This window comes from Talaromyces atroroseus (genome assembly GCF_001907595.1).
Source record: "Talaromyces atroroseus strain IBT 11181 chromosome Unknown scaffold_14, whole genome shotgun sequence".
Classification (NCBI taxonomy): domain Eukaryota; kingdom Fungi; phylum Ascomycota; class Eurotiomycetes; order Eurotiales; family Trichocomaceae; genus Talaromyces; species Talaromyces atroroseus.
This window is the reverse complement of record NW_017971446.1, coordinates 570,780-588,370: the sequence shown is the minus strand read 5'-3', so window position 1 is coordinate 588,370 and position 17,591 is coordinate 570,780. Positions and strand designations below refer to the sequence as shown.

General features: G+C 47.7%; 8 protein-coding genes across 8 annotated transcripts; 2 read left to right on the top strand and 6 right to left on the bottom strand.

Annotated features, from left to right (window-relative positions):
* Positions 1-108: 108 nt before the first annotated feature.
* Positions 109-2,139, bottom strand: UA08_08561 (hypothetical protein; the record flags this gene model as incomplete). Its single annotated transcript, XM_020263462.1, has 2 exons — positions 109-1,083; positions 1,384-2,139. The coding sequence occupies 2 exons, from the start codon at positions 2,137-2,139 to the stop codon at positions 109-111; spliced, it is 1,731 nt and encodes a 576-aa protein (XP_020116300.1).
* Positions 2,140-2,681: 542 nt separating this feature from the next.
* On the bottom strand, positions 2,682-3,165 carry UA08_08560 (hypothetical protein; the record flags this gene model as incomplete). Its single annotated transcript, XM_020263461.1, has 3 exons — positions 2,682-2,787; positions 2,868-3,096; positions 3,147-3,165. 3 exons carry the CDS (start codon positions 3,163-3,165, stop codon positions 2,682-2,684), a joined length of 354 nt encoding a protein of 117 aa, XP_020116301.1.
* Positions 3,166-4,423: 1,258 nt separating this feature from the next.
* Positions 4,424-6,096, bottom strand: UA08_08559 (hypothetical protein; the record flags this gene model as incomplete). Its single annotated transcript, XM_020263460.1, has 5 exons — positions 4,424-4,534; positions 4,606-4,715; positions 4,782-5,651; positions 5,706-5,905; positions 5,987-6,096. The coding sequence occupies 5 exons, from the start codon at positions 6,094-6,096 to the stop codon at positions 4,424-4,426; spliced, it is 1,401 nt and encodes a 466-aa protein (XP_020116302.1).
* Positions 6,097-7,089: 993 nt separating this feature from the next.
* On the top strand, positions 7,090-8,597 carry UA08_08558 (Actin-related protein 3; the record flags this gene model as incomplete). The annotated part of the gene is made up of 4 exons (XM_020263459.1): positions 7,090-7,124; positions 7,188-7,210; positions 7,269-7,624; positions 7,698-8,597. The coding sequence occupies 4 exons, from the start codon at positions 7,090-7,092 to the stop codon at positions 8,595-8,597; spliced, it is 1,314 nt and encodes a 437-aa protein (XP_020116427.1).
* A 440-nt stretch (positions 8,598-9,037) lies between these two features.
* On the bottom strand, positions 9,038-10,843 carry UA08_08557 (hypothetical protein; the record flags this gene model as incomplete). The annotated part of the gene is made up of 1 exon (XM_020263458.1): positions 9,038-10,843. One exon carries the CDS (start codon positions 10,841-10,843, stop codon positions 9,038-9,040), a length of 1,806 nt encoding a protein of 601 aa, XP_020116426.1.
* A 325-nt stretch (positions 10,844-11,168) lies between these two features.
* UA08_08556 (hypothetical protein) lies at positions 11,169-12,491 on the top strand (the record flags this gene model as incomplete). The annotated part of the gene is made up of 2 exons (XM_020263457.1): positions 11,169-12,207; positions 12,274-12,491. The coding sequence occupies 2 exons, from the start codon at positions 11,169-11,171 to the stop codon at positions 12,489-12,491; spliced, it is 1,257 nt and encodes a 418-aa protein (XP_020116425.1).
* A 671-nt stretch (positions 12,492-13,162) lies between these two features.
* UA08_08555 (hypothetical protein) lies at positions 13,163-13,713 on the bottom strand (the record flags this gene model as incomplete). Its single annotated transcript, XM_020263456.1, has 2 exons — positions 13,163-13,444; positions 13,549-13,713. The coding sequence occupies 2 exons, from the start codon at positions 13,711-13,713 to the stop codon at positions 13,163-13,165; spliced, it is 447 nt and encodes a 148-aa protein (XP_020116424.1).
* An 816-nt stretch (positions 13,714-14,529) lies between these two features.
* Positions 14,530-16,654, bottom strand: UA08_08554 (Serine/threonine-protein kinase nrc-2; the record flags this gene model as incomplete). The annotated part of the gene is made up of 4 exons (XM_020263455.1): positions 14,530-14,872; positions 14,932-15,313; positions 15,377-15,676; positions 15,736-16,654. 4 exons carry the CDS (start codon positions 16,652-16,654, stop codon positions 14,530-14,532), a joined length of 1,944 nt encoding a protein of 647 aa, XP_020116423.1.
* Positions 16,655-17,591: the final 937 nt, after the last annotated feature.

Below are 17,591 nucleotides of genomic sequence, written 5' to 3'. Positions count from 1 at the left end.
ATATTCATGGTACTTTTATGGACGGAGTTGCCGAGCGGATATTATCCGTCCATGCGGGGCTGCGAATCGGGACTATGCCGCGACCCCATATAACAAGTGTTGAACATATTAGAAGTGCGGAATATTCAACACTTCGCTAATCAAGCCGTCAATATCGGACGTTCCATTCCATCCCTCCAAATCTGTCCGTAAAAGATCGTCAAACAAATTCGGGTACTCGGATGTTGTAGGCCACGGCTCTGCCGGGTGGTTAATGTTTGCCTCCGAGAACGTTTGGCCCTGTGCATTGCTACTCCTGGGAGTTGCTGGGAACTGCTCCAGGTGTCGATAGGCAGGTTCTCTGGCACTACGATGTTGCAAACACATCATTGTCATGCTGGGTTGGCTTGGCAAAGAGGTCGACGCCGCTGAGGATTGGTTTTTCAGAAGTCGTTGAACTGTAATTGTTGAAAGTTCCGCAATACAATCGCGCGCACCTAGGGCTTCGGCCCAGTGCTCACCAATGCTGCTCAGAATGTTTTGCGAAATATTGAATTTGATTATGAGTTCGTCGACTGAAAACTTGGTAGCTGTCCTAGGAAACTTCCAGATACAATGCAACACAACTAAGGTTCCAAGGAAAATGGAATGTACCACAAATCGGCTGTATAGAAGATTTCCCGACTCATACAGATTACCGAAACATGCGAGGAGAGTATAAGCATGCTCAGAGCAAAGTTCAAAAATGTCGTCTGCTGGACTGGGAATCGCTGGACTTGGCCGCAATAGCAGTATCATAATCTCATGGTATTTGATGTTACAGTACTGCGTCGTCCAGTTTCTGGTCTGCTGTGGCACCTCAAAATACCAGTCCTCAAGCGTCTTCATCATATCTCGTTGCCAGGCAAAGATATCCTTGACAGGGGGGTATGCATAGTGCGGTACATCACGATTGATACTATGCATGATGTATTTAATCTCAGAATTTAGTTGTGCCAATCTGAAAAGGCGGATTGATAGTGACATATGCGAGGGCGTCCTGTTAACTGCAGACTCTCCTGGTGTAGCGCTAATAAGATCGGCATCCGAAATATCCAGCGGGAACTATGTGTTTTATGTCAGTGAAGCTCATAGTATGTCGGCATTTGTAGTTTGACTTGCTCTTATTTCACATGCTTCGTCCCTGATACCTATTGGCCGACCCATCATAGTGCACAAGGTCCGATCAAAAGTATAAACCACCCAAAAAACTCGAGTTCTCATTTCTTGCTTGAACAAAGGCATTGGATAAGTTGAAGAAGCCCGAACATCACGCTGTAGACCAAGGTCAATCACACTTGCTAGACATTGATAGTTGAGATTCCAGATATTGATATTGCAGGATGGATTGTACAAAGCATATACCATCAGCAACAGCAGGCATTGTAGTGCCGCCATTGAGCCATGTTGGCAGACATAGTCCGCATTCTTCATTGCGGACGCATAATATCCTTCCGCGGGGAGTTGCAGCTTGCACTTTCTTGACAGATTCAGGGAAGCAATGGCCAAAACCATATAGACCTGGAAGCTACTTATTGGGTCTTCTTCCTGTCGCCCATAAACATTACCAAGCATCTCCATGTGGGTCTGTTGATGTAGAAACGGGTAAAGAAGATGAATTGTCTCGAAGTACTTGATCGACAACTCCACAGCGACCTCTTTCTGTGCTGGTAGTGATGCTGGGGGGTTCAATAATTCGGCCGGAAAACGTGAGGCAATTCCATCTGCTCTCATAGCAGATTCCGGTCTCCCATGCCTACCAGGATTTGAGAATATCCGTTTGGCGAAAGAGTATCCGCTAGACGGACCGATGTACCGGGGATCTTCTCCGCGGAACAGCGATACTAACCCAATCTCGTGCGCCTGCTGCGGTTCTTCCTGGGTAATAGGAAGTTGCAATGCAGGTTGCTCATGAGGCCTATCCCCGTGAGATACTTCTTGCGTTAAGTCGTGCGCTGTAGCTCGAGCAGAAGAACGTGTTTGGGGTACGCTATGTTGGGTACTGTTTCCGGTCGGCAGCTCATCTAGAGCCTCTAAGGGTTGCTCCATGCCATTATTCAAGTCAATGTTGGAGCATCTCTCTCGAATGATAGATTCCAGCCATTTTATTCGATTTTCCATATTGACAAGATATCTGTGTGCTCTAATCAATATCACAGATGCTGCACGGCGTAATGCGGTTACTCACGAGCGATGGACTTCTTGCTTTCCATCGTTGACACAGTCTACGCCAGCCTTTTGGCAAGCGCCGCACGAAGGCGTATTGCCATCACACTGTCGATGAAGAAATCAGTTGGATTGGTTCAGCGGTTAACGCAACGCAATGGATCGATCACCTACACGGATTTTCCGTCGCTGACAACGCCTGCATGCGGCTCGGTTCCGAACTCGCCTTGGAGAATCCATGATGTTGGAACTAAACTCGCATCAGGATATACAATGTGTTCAAGCCAATGATCCTTTTGATACACGTCGTGGAAGCAGTGGCAGGAAGCGTTGGCCGAGGAAGAGAAGGAGAGAAGAGGAAAGAGCTACGCTGAAAACCGGTCGAGAGCGGAGAACATCCGCTAAGCCCAAATTGGCAGAGACAGGGGAAGATTCATTCATTTGCGCTTTTCGATAGTTAGTTAATAGAAATAATGACTTAGATACGCAGATATAATCTAAGACAGTGGAAGAAACTGGCACATGGGCTCATCCTCTGGGTCGACTTCGAAATCGAACCGCACCAAATCCTCCTTGTACGGAAACATATAAGTAGACGTCACCCTGAGATGGAGTCCTTCGATTAGCATCGACAGCATATAAATAGGAACGATTTGCAAGACGCAAAGGGTAGAGGCGCATACCAGTGATGCTCTTGACTTGCTTGGTATTCCGTCAAAGCCGCCAAATTCTCATGGTAGCTCACCAGGGCGATTTGGAACCCTTTGCTGCGTTCGATAGGATCGGACACACTAGGGCCTCCAACGAGGAGTCGTCCATCCTTAACGCAGGGGAGTTTCTTCAGCTTTTTAAGCTCGGTAACAAAGGTCTTTTTATGCTCGTCGCTGACATCGGAGCGGAATTTGAAGAGAACTGCGCCCTATGTTAGGAGAGGCGCCTGTTGGAACTTGGTTCAAACTGACCGATATGGACAAGAGTCATGGCGGCACTGAGAATTTTATTCACTATTGAATATAGGACCAGTGACACTGAATAGAATGGATCTACTGTAGCTTATTTCTTATTTATCTGCTTGTTGTCGGTGCTATCCCGTGCCATGGTCGGAAGTCCTCCGCAGTATTCAAACAGTATTCTTTATAAAGCCCCGGATAGAATAGAAGATGTCATTGGGCTCAAGGTCTAGACCCGCCTAATCATCCAAAGGCACGAACAATGGAGCACCTCCAACAACCACAGAACAACGCATATGGTGGTGATTATGATGGTTTCCCGACTGATCATCTGTAGGGTACGGCTCTGAACTCCTTCAGGCTCCTGTTTTCTTTAGGTACATGTAGCTAGCTGGCTTCGGAATCAAGTTTCGCCGAGGTCGGTTTCTTCGAACAATATCAAAGACTGCTATTATTTATTCCACATATTATTTCACAACGCAGTGTCTCGCAGTTTCTAAACCCATCAAAGCTGTAAAAGCGGGATCTGATGTAAGTGAATTCTACTCGCTGTTATTTTTGTTTCCCTTTCAAAAATATTCCTGTAACAGAGAGTGTAGGGATGCAAAATGGTCAGCCTTGCAGTTGCAACTAACATTCCATCTGCTGATGATCCATCCGTGGAAAAGACGATATCATTGAGAGATATGGCGTTATGGTATCCTGACCTGGTGACTTTCTGAATTACCACCCATCTATGGTGGCACATTTCTCTTCAGTGGAATATTGGCCATTTTGTTGGGCCTTGTTCTGGGGTCCCGGCGGTACTTTAAGATCCCTGTGCAGAGCCGCAAGCTCGGGCGTCGCAAATCTTCAAAATATACCAAAGTCATACATTTCCCAATTGACGGACCAGTTTTCCTCCTGCTTGTTTTGTTTTGGCTTATGTGTCGCGAAACCTCACAGATTTCCACATCTCCTGGGAGGAGCTGCCATTTTGGGCCCCCATCAGACCAAACTGAAATGAACCCCATAGTAATAGCTAGATTAATCAAGATCAATGGAACTGTTAAACAGAACTAGTCTTCGTTTTTTTATTGGGAAGGCACAAAAAGACAGTCCAGTAAAGATCCAGTCCCTTCAATCATGCACTTCGTAACGCACAAGGACATTCGCGCATTCCCAGACCAGACCTCTCTTGCGGTTATTCATACCAAACGCCTTGCCAACTTTGAGCACGATCTAAATTTTTCTAGTGGGGCCTCTTCATCCTGATCGGTTACATAGTTCAAACGAAAGTTATTCAAAGGTTATCGGCGGAACCTTGAAAATCGCCCGCCTTGCGCAGTGGTTCCCTGTCTAGAGCGTCGAGACATAACACAGTGAGGCGCCCTATCCTCCGAGGTCATCGAAGCAAGGGCCTAAAATTTAAACTGACGTTAAGAATTATCCAAAACAAATCCATGAGTGTGAGCCTAAAGTAATAACTCACAAATGAATCTGTATTGTGGCAGAAGAACAGATAGATGCCGTCTCTTGTCTTCTTAACCGCCATAACGCCAATTGCAGCTTCACAATGACTGTGCTTTACGCTTGGGTGGTCTGCAAAAGGTCAGGATAGTTCCAGAGCGCGTGGACTCCAGTTGACAAGTAATCGGTCGGACTCACCCATGAAGTCGACGTCAATCATAGACTTTATCGCCTCCTCTTCGGTGACGTTTTCCGTCATTCCAGTCTCGTCCTTGCGATCGCTGAAGTAAATCCGACTAGCACAGGCGCTAGCAGCCAGAGTTGTTGCGATATGTTCACCGGTTCCAGACGTGACTGCAGCGACACTTGTGTGCTCGGGGTCTCGTGAATCTTCGGGGATAACGGCCGTACCGATACCTATCAAGGCTGCAGGGCCTACCCTTCCACGATGTTTCAATCCAATCCCGCCAGAAGACGAGCCTGCGGCAATCCTACCGTAACAATCAACGGCAATGGCTCCCACGGTGTCGGTAATGCTATCCTCGTTTTCTTTTATACGTCCATCCGCTGAGCTAGTCTCTCCTACTGTATTTTCATAGCCCGCTGGCTGTGCTGATCTGCTGTCGAACATATTATCAGTGCCATCTGCCGTGACGAGGGACGATTCACGTTGTGCTATATTGATGGAAGAAACCTCTTGTTCCTTTGAGCCTGTATTCTCGTGAAGACTAGAGGGTGGTGTCATAAGCACTGCAGGATTGACCGTTGTTAAGGAGTTAGTAGAGTGCGTTGAAGCTTCAGAGCTCCGGGTTTCCCCTGTAGTCTGTTTTCCGCTCTGGGTCTCTTGTTCTAACCTGGCGGATTCCACATCGTGCTGCCATCGTAGCCATCGGGACTTGGCAGTCGAAGATATCAACAAGTCATCTGTTACTATAGGCATACCATGATCAAAGGCGAACTCAGTAGCCCCCTGGCCGACGAGAAAGTTGGGTGGCACGCGTTGCAGAGAGAGTGGTTTATCTTGATAGTCGAGAATAAGGCGAGCTGCAGAAATCGGATTTTTGACGTCTGATGTATGACATTCAGCGGTCTGATGTAGTAGAAGCCCTGTAGTGAACTTACGAGAACAAGCACCGACAGCCCCGCTACGCCCCAGATGGTCGACTATGGTTGCATCGCACTCGACAGTACCGTCAGCTGTGAGGTTACTGCCATATCCAGCGTTGGTGATTTCCCGATCTTCCATCAACCTCAAAGCAATTTCAACCGCGTCAAGAGCAGAACCACCATTTTTCAGGAGTGACATAGCAACTTTCGCGGCGCTGTTTCAAGTCAGCAGAGTTCGATGATTGTAAATTCGAAAGAAAAATAAACCACCAAGCTGACTCAAAGGATGCGCTCACTCATTACAGGCCTCTAAGTGTACCTGCTCGTTCTGATAGCTGTGAAACCCGGCGCCTGCGTGAACATAGATGGCACAAATATCACCACCTTCTCTTGAACGGGGAGACATATTTATTTGCTGGAAGCTTAATGCCTGATGTGTATGAGCGGGAGGATCTATGGAGGCTTATTAGCTGCAAAGGCAGACCAAGAAAATCCTCTAAAAGCGAGACGAGACGAGCACTGGAAATCGAAGAAGGCTGAATGTCAACCACAGTGCGCATAAACATTCGAGAGTAAAATAGGCAATTCGAACCTACCAATGACGATATAACGCAGCTTCCGAGGGATGTATTCGGTGCTGTTCAAGGTAGGCCAAGTGTTGTATCAGTCAGTCTTGAATATGGCGTGGGGGTGGATGAAAGCCCCCAAGACCATTCAGTAAGAGACAAAAAACAATATGGAAGAGAGTTAAGAATATCCGATAAGACTAGGTAGCTCGCTGTGTCTCGGTGAAACACTGCCAGGAAGACGGTGTGTTATGTGTTCGAGAAAGCAAACAGGAGAAAGAGGCAGAGAGAGAGAGAGAGGAAGACGAAGCAGAAAGAATGAAGGCAGGCAAGTTCCTAATTAGGTAGGTGCTGGGGGGGGAGCTCCTTCCCCGGCTGCGCTCATTCGCCGCTTAGCAGCAAACCACGTGCAAACAGAGCAACAACCATCGTTTGCTTATTGATCTTTATGTGCAGCCAGTTCTACGGCGACTCTCCTCCTCATTTCCTCAGCAAAACCACTCGCAGGTACAATCAACACGTCCACTGCTGCTAGGAAAGAAACGAGAGACGATGCTAAGTTTAGATGATATCAATGGCTTGGCACGACAGGTCAGACCGCCTTCCGCTTGTTGGCCGGCTACGCTGCCGCCTAAGCGCGGACCACTGCGTGCTTCCGCAGGCTGGCTGCTTGTTGACCCCGCGTCCTATCTCAACAACGAGCCGGGCTTCATCATTCTATCATAGAAACATTGATTGCCCTCTTCCTTAAACCGATAGTGAGCCTCGCGATAGTCTCTCCACCTCTGCCGTACACTGAAGTTCCTCCCGGCCTCGCGGGACCTCTCCTCAACATGACCTCCCAGACACCAGCCGTTGTCATGGACAAGTACGTCAGCTCCGTGTTTCCTATTCTGCTGCATGACTGATTCTGACCTCTTGTGATCTTTAGCGGAACTGGATATTCCAAGATTGGTGAGCGCAGAGATCTAAGCCATTGGCGCGGCGATCGCTGGCTGACACTACCCTTTAGGTTTCGCCGGCAACGATTCTCCCTCGTTTGTTTTCCCAACTGCAATTGCAACAAAGGCTGCCGCTGGCGGAGGTGCGGCGGGCGCTGGGCGGCCTGCGGTTGCGAATAAGCCTGCTTTTTTGGGTGGAGGTAGCTCTGGTGGCCATCTGTCTGGAAAGCGCGGTACTGAAGACTTGGACTTCTTTATTGGCGATGAGGCACTTTCCGCCGCCAGTGGACCTGGTTATGGTATTCACTACCCCATCAGACACGGTCAAATCGAGAATTGGGACCACATGGAACGTTTTTGGTCAAATTCGATATTCAAGTACCTTCGGGTTGAGCCTGAAGACCACTACTTCTTGCTTACTGAGCCGGTATCATATCTTCCTCGCTCACCAAAGACAACCGTTTAGCTTACTAATCCATTCTACGTTTCATGGTATCTAGCCTCTAAACCCGCCTGAAAATCGAGAGAATACTGCCGAAATTATGTTCGAATCTTTCAATTGCGCAGGTCTTTATATTGCCGTACAGGCCGTCTTAGCATTGGCAGCCTCCTGGACATCGTCGAAAGTGACCGATAGATCCCTTACCGGTACTGTCATTGATTCTGGTGACGGTGTTACTCACGTTATTCCTGTCGCCGAAGGCTACGTTATCGGCTCTTCGATCAAAAGCATTCCGATAGCTGGTAGGGATATTACGTATTTTGTCCAGAGCTTGCTTCGAGACCGTGGTGAGCCAGACAGCAGCTTGAAGACAGCGGAGAAGGTGAAAGAGGAGTATTGCTACGTTTCTCCTGATATTGTCAAGGAATTTGCCCGTTACGATCGGGAGCCGGACCGTTTCCTCAAGCACACCGTCACCTCGCCAAATGGACGCTCAATTTCGATCGATGTCGGCTATGAGCGTTTCTTAGCCCCTGAGATCTTCTTCAACCCAGAAATTTACTCTTCGGACTTCCTTACCCCACTCCCAACTGTCGTTGATGGTGTCATTCAATCCTCTCCCATTGATGTTAGGAGGGGCCTGTACAAGAACATTGTCCTCTCAGGAGGTTCCACTTTGTACAAGGACTTTGGCCGCCGCCTGCAACGTGATATCCGTCATCTCGTAGACGCTCGCATTCGCGCATCCGAGGCTCGCAGTGGTGGTGCCAGAAGTGGAGGATTGGAAGTCCAGGTCGTTACACATAAACGTCAAAGACATGGTCCCTGGTTTGGAGGAAGCTTGCTTGGTCAAACACCGGAGTTCCGCAGCTACTGTCACACAAAAGCCGAATACGATGAGATTGGCCCAAGTATTGTCCGAAGATTCGCTCTACTTGGTGGACCAGGAAGCAGCTAATTAATACTTCCTATTTGATTGTTATGAAGTGAGAATGGGAAAGCTCTCATCGAAATCTTGGTGTGACTCTAAAAAGTGGGTATATGAGGTGCTAGAGCGGATGGTGTGTCTTTTTCTTTTCTTTTCTTCAATCTTATCAATAGTGGCATTCGATAGGTAGACGCTGTATATAGCAGTTCTTGATGAATGAAATTTCTTTGTTCGAATACTTCACATCAAAGTGGCAATGTATATATGTACTGTAAAATAAGTACTGTAAAGTAAAATCAACTTTTTGTCTCCATCAGCATCAAGGTAGAGACTGATTCCCGGTGTGTGCTAAGCCTAACATAAATGTGTCTAGAATAAACCGACAAAGAGGAGAAAATATAAATAGATGAGAAAATAAATAATAGCGAAGAACTCCCCTAAAAGTACAGGTAAGAAGAAGAATGTTGTTTTTATGCCTCAGTTTCGACAACAGGTCCAGCTTCAGTGGTTGCTGCTGATAATTGACCCAGGGACGGCGACGATGTCGCCTTGTTCAAAACTGCCAACCCTTCTACATGGCCGGTTTGGGGGAAGAAATCAAAGCCGCGAAGACTTTCAATTTCATATCGAACGCCGTTGCCAGAACGGCCTTGTACTAAATAACCGACATCACGAGCCTGGGTGTGCACGTTGCAGCTTACATAGGCGACGCGTCGAGGCCCAAATTCTAGTAGTTGACGCAGGAAATCTTCACTGCAGCCCTTTCGGGGTGGGTCGATGACAAGTAATGTCTCGTCTGCTGGATAGGGGACCTTCTCGAAAAGGAGAGCAGCGTCGGCAGCTGCGAAGCCTGTGTTGGAAAGGTTGTTCCTCTTAACGTTTTCTCGTGCATTGAGGATTGAGTTCTGGTCGATGTCGATACCGAGAGATGACTTGAACATTGTGGATAGTGTCACAGTGAAAAGTCCACAGCCGGAATAGGCGTCAATTAGATATTTGATCGGCTTTTCACCTTCCTTTAGATCCTTCGGTTGAACTTGTTGGCGCATAAACTCCGTAAAGCCCGAGAGGATGGAGTTGTTGTTCTGGAAAAAAGCACCAGCTTTATTTCCTAATACGTAGTCGTCCACGTATTCGACCGCATACCCGTTGTGATCCATTACATATTGCTTTTCTACAACGTAATCTGGATGGTCGGTGATGTAAATGGCATCCCCTGATTCAGCAGAGTCGGCTTGGTTGAATTCGGATTTGGGTATGCGTTTAGTCGTTTCGCGCAACAGAATTGTGGCGCCTTGTTTATACTCTGCAATGTTTTCTGCCACCCTTCGTCTTTCTTTCTTGAAGCCTCTGCGAACAATATCGGTACCCAGAGGGCAATCTTCGATGTCCACATTGATACGTCTATTCTTGATGTTGAAACCAATGGGCGGAACTTCAGACATGTCTCTCCTCGGCGATGCTTTTCGTCTCCGTCCGGATATACCAAAATGCGGCGTCAATTTCGTGCGGTACCCATATTGAAGCGGCGAAGGAAATGTGTCGCCTACTGCTGGCACAAGTTCAGGAATCAAGCCCGAATAAGTGGCATATGCCTTTTCCACGACCTTCTTCTTGTGCTGCAATTGGTCTTCATACGTTAGCATCTGTAACTGGCACCCTGAGCAAGTGCCAAAGTACTGGCATTTAATCTGGGTATCGTCTCGCTGAGGACCAGGCTCAACAACTTTCAACAGGTCCGTGATAGAGTGGTTCGCATTCTTATTGCGCCTGCCAATCTTGACATGGGCCCTATCGCCTGGAACTGTAAATGGGACAACGTAGACATGATTCCCGTCTTCCGACAAAGCTAGGCCGTCGCCCGTGGAAGAGATGTCGGATACCGTGACCTCGAGTTCGGAGAACAGCTCTGGTAGTGTGGGTTTCGTAGCAGCATCATCGCTCGTTTTCTCGTCGTCGTTCGTCTCCTTTGCCCGGCGCTTTATCAATTCATCGATATCATTTTGTAAAATTTGGTTTGTATCCTCGCCGGCATTCCATAGATTTTGCTCTAACTTTAGCTTCTTCTTTCGCTGCGCCTGATAATCTTTGCCGTGGGAGATCAACTGTTTCATTCTGCTTTTTTCAATAACACTTCTTAGATAGGACGGTAGTTGCTGCTCAATTGACTCTGGAGCCGCTGCGTGTTCTGCAGTGCTGCTGACAGCGCGGAGGACGATGTGCGAAGATTGCGAGCGAAATGATCGATTCAGGATGCTGAGAGAAGTCCTGAACATTTGGTGGGTATCACCACTTGATCTAGACACGCGAGTCAAGAATGACTAAATGAGCAAACAAAAGTGAAGAGTAAAAAGAATCGCAACTTGAAATTGCTTGAAATTTAGGGAAGAAAACTTTGGGTCGCGGTTGCGGCCAACCGCCGACTAAGCAGAAAACGGGCGCTTGTGATTGGCTAATCGGGCCTCCCGCAAGTCAGGAGAATTTGTTTCTTTCTTCTTCCGAGCTCCGCCAAACCAACATCTCTCGACTTTCTGCTCTCTGCTCTGCTCCCAATTCCATCCAGCCATCCAGAAATTGGATAGCAAAAGGGGTTGGCTCAAAATGAGCGCTGCACAGCCTGTCAGATGCCTGTTCTGCAGCTTCTCGCGAGCAGCTGGCTTTGGCGCTCGCGTGCCTGTGAGGCGACAGTTTCATACTGCAACTGCGCTTTTCTCTCGCCAGCCACCACTCCCCAAGCCAACTCCCGTTGTAGAGGACACTGACAAGAAGACTCTCGACGAAATCGAGAAGAGCGTCAAATCTTCTGATTTTCAAGAGTACACCAAGAAGCAAATCGAGTCTCTGTCCGAGGAGTACTCGGAAGACCAGGTTGCTGCCATCCTGGCTGGCGAAAAGGCCATCGATCCCAATGACTTGGCCGAGCAATTCGCCATCCGCAGAGACCCGATGAAACTGCAATACCTCGATGATTTCTCAACGGTCGAGCCAGTAGTTGACAGGCACTCGCGCGCACCCGAGTCGAACTCCGATTGGAACGCCACGTTGAAGTCGGAAGATGATTTCGCAGAAGACTTTGCCAAGTTCTTTGCTGAAATGCCGGAGAATGCCACGGCAGCAGACTGGGTTCGATTCACGGAAAACTTGCGATTGACAAAGGGAAAGGAGGAGAATGAGCGGAATCCCAGCAGTGCTCTCGTGCCAGATATCTTCGAGGAAGGCGAGACTCTCACCAAAGGCCGCAAGGAAGAGCAAGCTACTACTGAAAAGAAGAAGAAGGGCGGTGATAAGAGTAACGAAGAAATCACGGATGCCTTGAAGAGGCTGATGCAGTCTACTGGGTATACTCTGGACAAGATCCGATCGCTCAAAGTGAAGACACTGGTCTCGCACGCAGTCGTTAACCAGACTCGTCTTGGAAAAGTCCGCCGACAGTATTGTCTTTCTGTCGCGGGCAACGGTGACGGATTGCTGGGCATTGGAGAGGCCAAATCTGAAGAAGCGAGTGATGCCATGACGCAGTCCAAGTACCGAGCTATTCGCAACATGCAGCCTATTCTCCGTTACGAGAATCGCACCATTTATGGAGATGTCAAGGGCAAAGTTGGAGCCGTTGAATTGAAGCTTATGAATCGGCCTCCAGGTGCGTATATGTTATTCATTATATTCTATTTCTCATAAGCAGACACTAATTTTTCCTTAATAATAGGATTCGGTCTTCGCTGCCAACACTTGATCTACGAGATGGCTCGTGCAGCTGGTATCCACGACTTAGCAGCCCGAGTAGACCGATCTCGCAATCCAATGAACACTGTCAAAGCAACCTACGAAGCATTAACTGCGCAGAAAGACCCGGAAGACATAGCTCGTGCACGAGGCAAGAAGCTTGTCGATGTGCGCAAGGTTTATTATGCTGGACGAGTCTAAATTCGATTACTTTGCATTCTCTCATCATTGTTGTACTATTTTTGCGCCGAAGATTTTCCTCTCTGTTTTCTATTCTATCTAATTGTCTTTTTATTCGTCTGTTTTTTAAAGTCGACCGATCATGAAGGAGTGAAAAGGAACATGTATTATATGACCTCAGAAGTATTGTTGCGTCTGAAGGATGGCAGAATCCGGCCATTTATATACTGTATCATACAAAAAGACAATACATGAATTCCAACTCAAACATTCTTTGGATTTTGCATGATATCAGGGAGATAATACACTGATAGACAGGCCACAGCTAATCAACTGTATACACATTTCAAACTTGGCACAATACGTCTCACAGCTTCCATGCTAATATGCCAAAAAAAAAAGTCAATTTCAACATCATGGTCAAATAAGATGTTTTCACACAGAGTCAGTAAGTCGTTGTTCGGTGACCGTTCACTGGCAGGAAGTGCAGCTGTGATGGGTGGGCGGTATAGGCCTCACATCAGCTTACACTTTGAGCGCATCTACTTGTCGATATGGGGATGTTGTAGAGCTCGAGTCAGCTATCTCGCACCGCGATCTTTCAGCATTCCCTTTCGCATACGGGAACCCTATTTTAGCGGTCCATATCACATCGGTTCATCTCGTAATGGTATGTATGTATTCATTCCCCTTTAAACCCCATGTCCATGCCCATGCATAATATGATGATCACTTGACATGACCGAAGCATCCTCCATATTCGGATGATAGCCATCATCATGCCCGGTGTTTGAGGATGATGTCGCAGCAGCGGCAACCTCGTCATCGTTGATAATCTGCTGTTGCAAAACGATACTGTAGACACTCGCTTTGAGGAGCGTGTACACCGTCGCCGTTTTGCGTTCGAGGTGTCGTAGGCCGTCGAGGGTTGGGGATGCTGGGGAGTCAGAGAGAGTGGCGAGAGCGTCTGATAACTATATCATGATTGATTAGTTTTTTGTTCTGTGGGATAAAAAGCCTGTGGAGAAGAATCTGGAAAAGAAGAATCTGGAAAACGAAGGCACGGGGTGTTGATTACCTTGTTGACGTTCTCGAGTAACCGTGTATACTCATCGAGAACTTCCTGCTCGAGATCGCTGACCCTGCCTTCCGGCGATCCAAGCAGACGATTGTTATTATTGTCATTGCTGCTGTTGTTGGGGTCTCCGGAGGGGGTTGTGCTGCGGAGAAACGGGTCGTTCATGCTGACCAGGACGCTGATTTCTGCTATTGGATGCTGAATTGGCCGTATATTCTGTCAATGGGTCGGTCTATCGATGGCTTTTGTTTGCTTGCAATGAACAGTGGAAAAGGACGAAGGCGTGTGCTACACTGTTTGCGTTTAGCTGTTTGTTGTTTGGTGTTGAACGCGAGTCCCCGCGCTCGGCTCTTAACTGGTGGGGAACAAAGCCAACTCAACTGCCCGACTTCGTTGATAGCAAATTGACAAGTTGACACCAGATCATGAGCAATATATATAATTAGCATGCGCCGAAGTAAGCTAAATATGCACGAGAAAGTCTAGAATACATGTATCCTTGGAAAGCAATCATCATTGCCCGATGCTCCCTGAACTAGACAGACCGTCGTCACAATTCGTCGTATATTTTGCAACGCTCGTGTAGAATCACCAACATAATACAATACAAATGCAAGTCCCAAAAAACACGCAGAAGCCTCTCCTTGTAAACCATGACCGAAAGTGAAAGACAGACAGACCAATTCTCTTCGTGGAAGCATTGACAAGCAAATCCAATGCACGGAAAAAGCACGGGAAAGGAAGGGGACAGATATCGTAATTTCCGCAAACGATTCCATAAATGAAAATAAGACACCCCACGATCAAACTCCAAACACCATAAAACCCCAAACAGATTCAAAAAAGCATAGATCAGCTTCGCATTTAATCGTTACATGTGTAGTCGTCAGAAAGAAAACTTTTCCTTGTGAATTGAATTGAACACAAATATCGAGCAAGATCGAAGGAAATTAGTGTGCAAGTGAAGCCTGCCCACCTCCGTTATTCGTCACCCTCGTGATGCAAGGTAACGCTGTTGAATTCTTCAAATGGATCAGAGACTTCTCCACTAGGAGTGGCAAGACCAGAGTCCAATGGGACGCCTTTCATCTCTTTTGCTGGCCCTCCAATATCAACGCTAGCACTTTCTTTGACATTGCGGAAATTGATAGTGTCGATACCTCGTCCTTGGTGAGGTATCATCGGTGGTTTCATATGACGGATCAGAGCCCACGATGTTTGCCGGAAGAAAGGATGTGTCTTAACATCAGAGGCACCTGCTCTTGCTCCCAGGCGTTTCGTTTCATCCTTGATGAGCAGTTTTCTGATAATACCTTTGCACAAACTTCAAAGTATCCGTGTTAGTCACGTAGATAAAGTACTACCGGGATGACAAAAACATACTTAGAAATCTGTTGGGCTCCACCGTGTTCAGGGAATGGCACTTCGTTTCGAAGAATGTTGGAGAACGTGGTGGTTCGGTTTTTGCCCTTAAATGGCGTGGTACCATACAACATTTCGTAAATCAAGATTCCCAAAGTCCACCAGTCGACGGCACTCGTGTGACCACAACCTTGAATCACTTCAGGAGCAATGTATTCCTCTGTCCCCACGAACGAGTTCGTTCGAAAGTCGGCGATACATGATTTTGTATCAATGGTAGGCAGTGACGATGGTCCGTTTCCATTGCGTCCTAGGATCATTGTAGGAGCTCCACCAGGACCCGATTGCTTCGAGAGATCAAAGTCAGACAACATAATATGACCGGACTGGTGTAGAAGAATATCTGCAATAGACAATCAGTTCCAGGGTATCTTTTCAACATTGCTTCGTATAGAGCATGACTCACTTTCGGGCTTTAAATCACGATATATAAAACCCATCAAGTGAAGATACTCCAAAGCGGCTGTGACCTCTGCCGCATAGAATCGGGCATCATCCTCGGGGATGCATTTTCCTGGACGAGTCTGCAGGGCTCTGAAGAACTCCCCACCGCTACAATACTCCATACAGAGATACAGAAAGTCCTCTGACTGAAACGAGTGATATAGCGTCACAATGAAAGGATGATTACTCGTGGCCAAGATCTCTTGTTCCGCCAGTGCCCGCTTAATCTTGTTACGTTTGATCATCTCCTTTTTGCTCAATACTACCAGATGAAGTCAGCGTGTTTGTCATTTGAGCTCTCAGATCTTATTATAAACCCACCTTTCATAGCGTAGAGTCGATTTGATTTCTTCTCCCTGACAAGATAAACCTTGCCGACGTCTCCTTTGCCAATCAATTTGATCTTGTCAAAGCTCCCTGGGCCAACTTCCACGTTGCGCACTTTGATCGAATTCGAACTGTAAGTTCTGCGGAAAGCACCAGAGGATGCTGCTCTAATCTGACCGGGAGAAGGAATCTTCCCATCTGGTCCAATACCAGGTACGGCGAGGACCTCCGGTGAGTCTGGAAGACCGACTTTGGGGTCGTTCCCTCCTTGCTCCACCAACGGTTCTTTACCCAACTCTGCTGTCCTTGGCCGCTCGCCAGACTGCCCATCAGCGAAGAGTCCTTGGGCATTGGGGGCGGATGCCACTCGGCGAAGCTTTCGTGCTAGTTCCTCTTTTCCGGCAGTAGTCGCCTGGTCCACGGCAGGGATTCCTTGGACCTGTAATTCAGGCACATCTGGCGGTGTCGAGGGGAGAGACCCTTCATTGCGATGGCGCAGAGCAGGATGACCCTGGTGAGCGAAGTAGGGGTTGGCATGAGCCGTTGGCGAAACGCTGTCATCCAGAGGGTTACCTTCGCTTGCGACGGTGGTCGATCGATTGCGACCGATGACAGGCAAGAATCGGGATTGTCTGTTATTGGATTTCGAATCCGACTTTTGGTGATGGCTGCCGGAAGCAATGTTTTCCTTCGACTCTTGTTCTGAGCTGTGGCCACTGCCGTTTGCGGCCACATTATTATTCGAGCTCGAAGTGTTGATACGGAAGAAATTCTTGATCTTAGAAGGAAGATGGTTTGTTGATGATTCATTGCTGTTAGCGTTGTGTTTCTTGGAGGAGAGGGAAAGGCCATGGAAATTGCGTTTCTCTGACGGCACGGGAGACGGATGCGAGGTGGTAAATAACTGCGTCATTGTGGTGAGGAATGAGGATGTCACAGGCCGTTGTTCAGATAGCGACCCGCCAGCGAGTTATTATATATCGATTCAGCGTAGAGATGTAGGACCAAGTTGATTGATAAGCAGTTGAAGACAGTAATACAAATGAGTATGGGATGAGTGATTGACTGATGCAACACGGAGTCCTAGCGCGCCCCCCCCAGCGAACGACGAGTTACAGGCGACGGCGAGCAGGCATGGAAGCGAAGGTAGAGGAGACGAACATGAAGCGAAGCAGCGGAAACGAAGAAAGCGAGTGCGCTGGCCAAGATGAGGGTAGTCGCAGGTCGACGTTGATGTTGGAGTTGAGGTTGAGGTTGAGGTTGATGTGAGGGGAGGAGTTGACTTGTTGCTGGCAGTTGGGAAAGCACGGCTGCGGTGGAGAATGGCCGACGTAAGTAAGGAAGGGTGGGTCTGTGCAGGACCAAGGTACAAAGTTCACAGCAATTTCGATAGTTTTACGATCGAGTCTAGAGTACCGTGTTTGACCATTCAGAAATCCCTATTTCCGGATTCTGTAGATGCCTGACAGTAAGAAACGAGAGAAGGAAAAAAAAAAATAAGAAATCCTCCCGTCGGGGGTTCTGAGACCTCGAGGTGGCATTCCGCGTATTGCGTACGAACTTGTACCGCAGCGTATTATCGCATATGATTAGGCGCATATCAAGCATATCAACGCGCAGCACTTGTGTAATTACGTGTATTGATAGCATACCAACTTACCGAGTACGGACTAGGGCGGTCCAGACCGGACGGTGTGTGTCTCTCTTTGCCATTGCCAGCCACTAATGCTTACGACATCTGTTATCATACATAGAAAAGAAAAAACGAAAAAGAAAATGTAGGGCCATGAAACGAAGCGGAGAGAGGTGCACTGCACAAAACTAGAGAACTGCATCGCGCTCGGACTCCC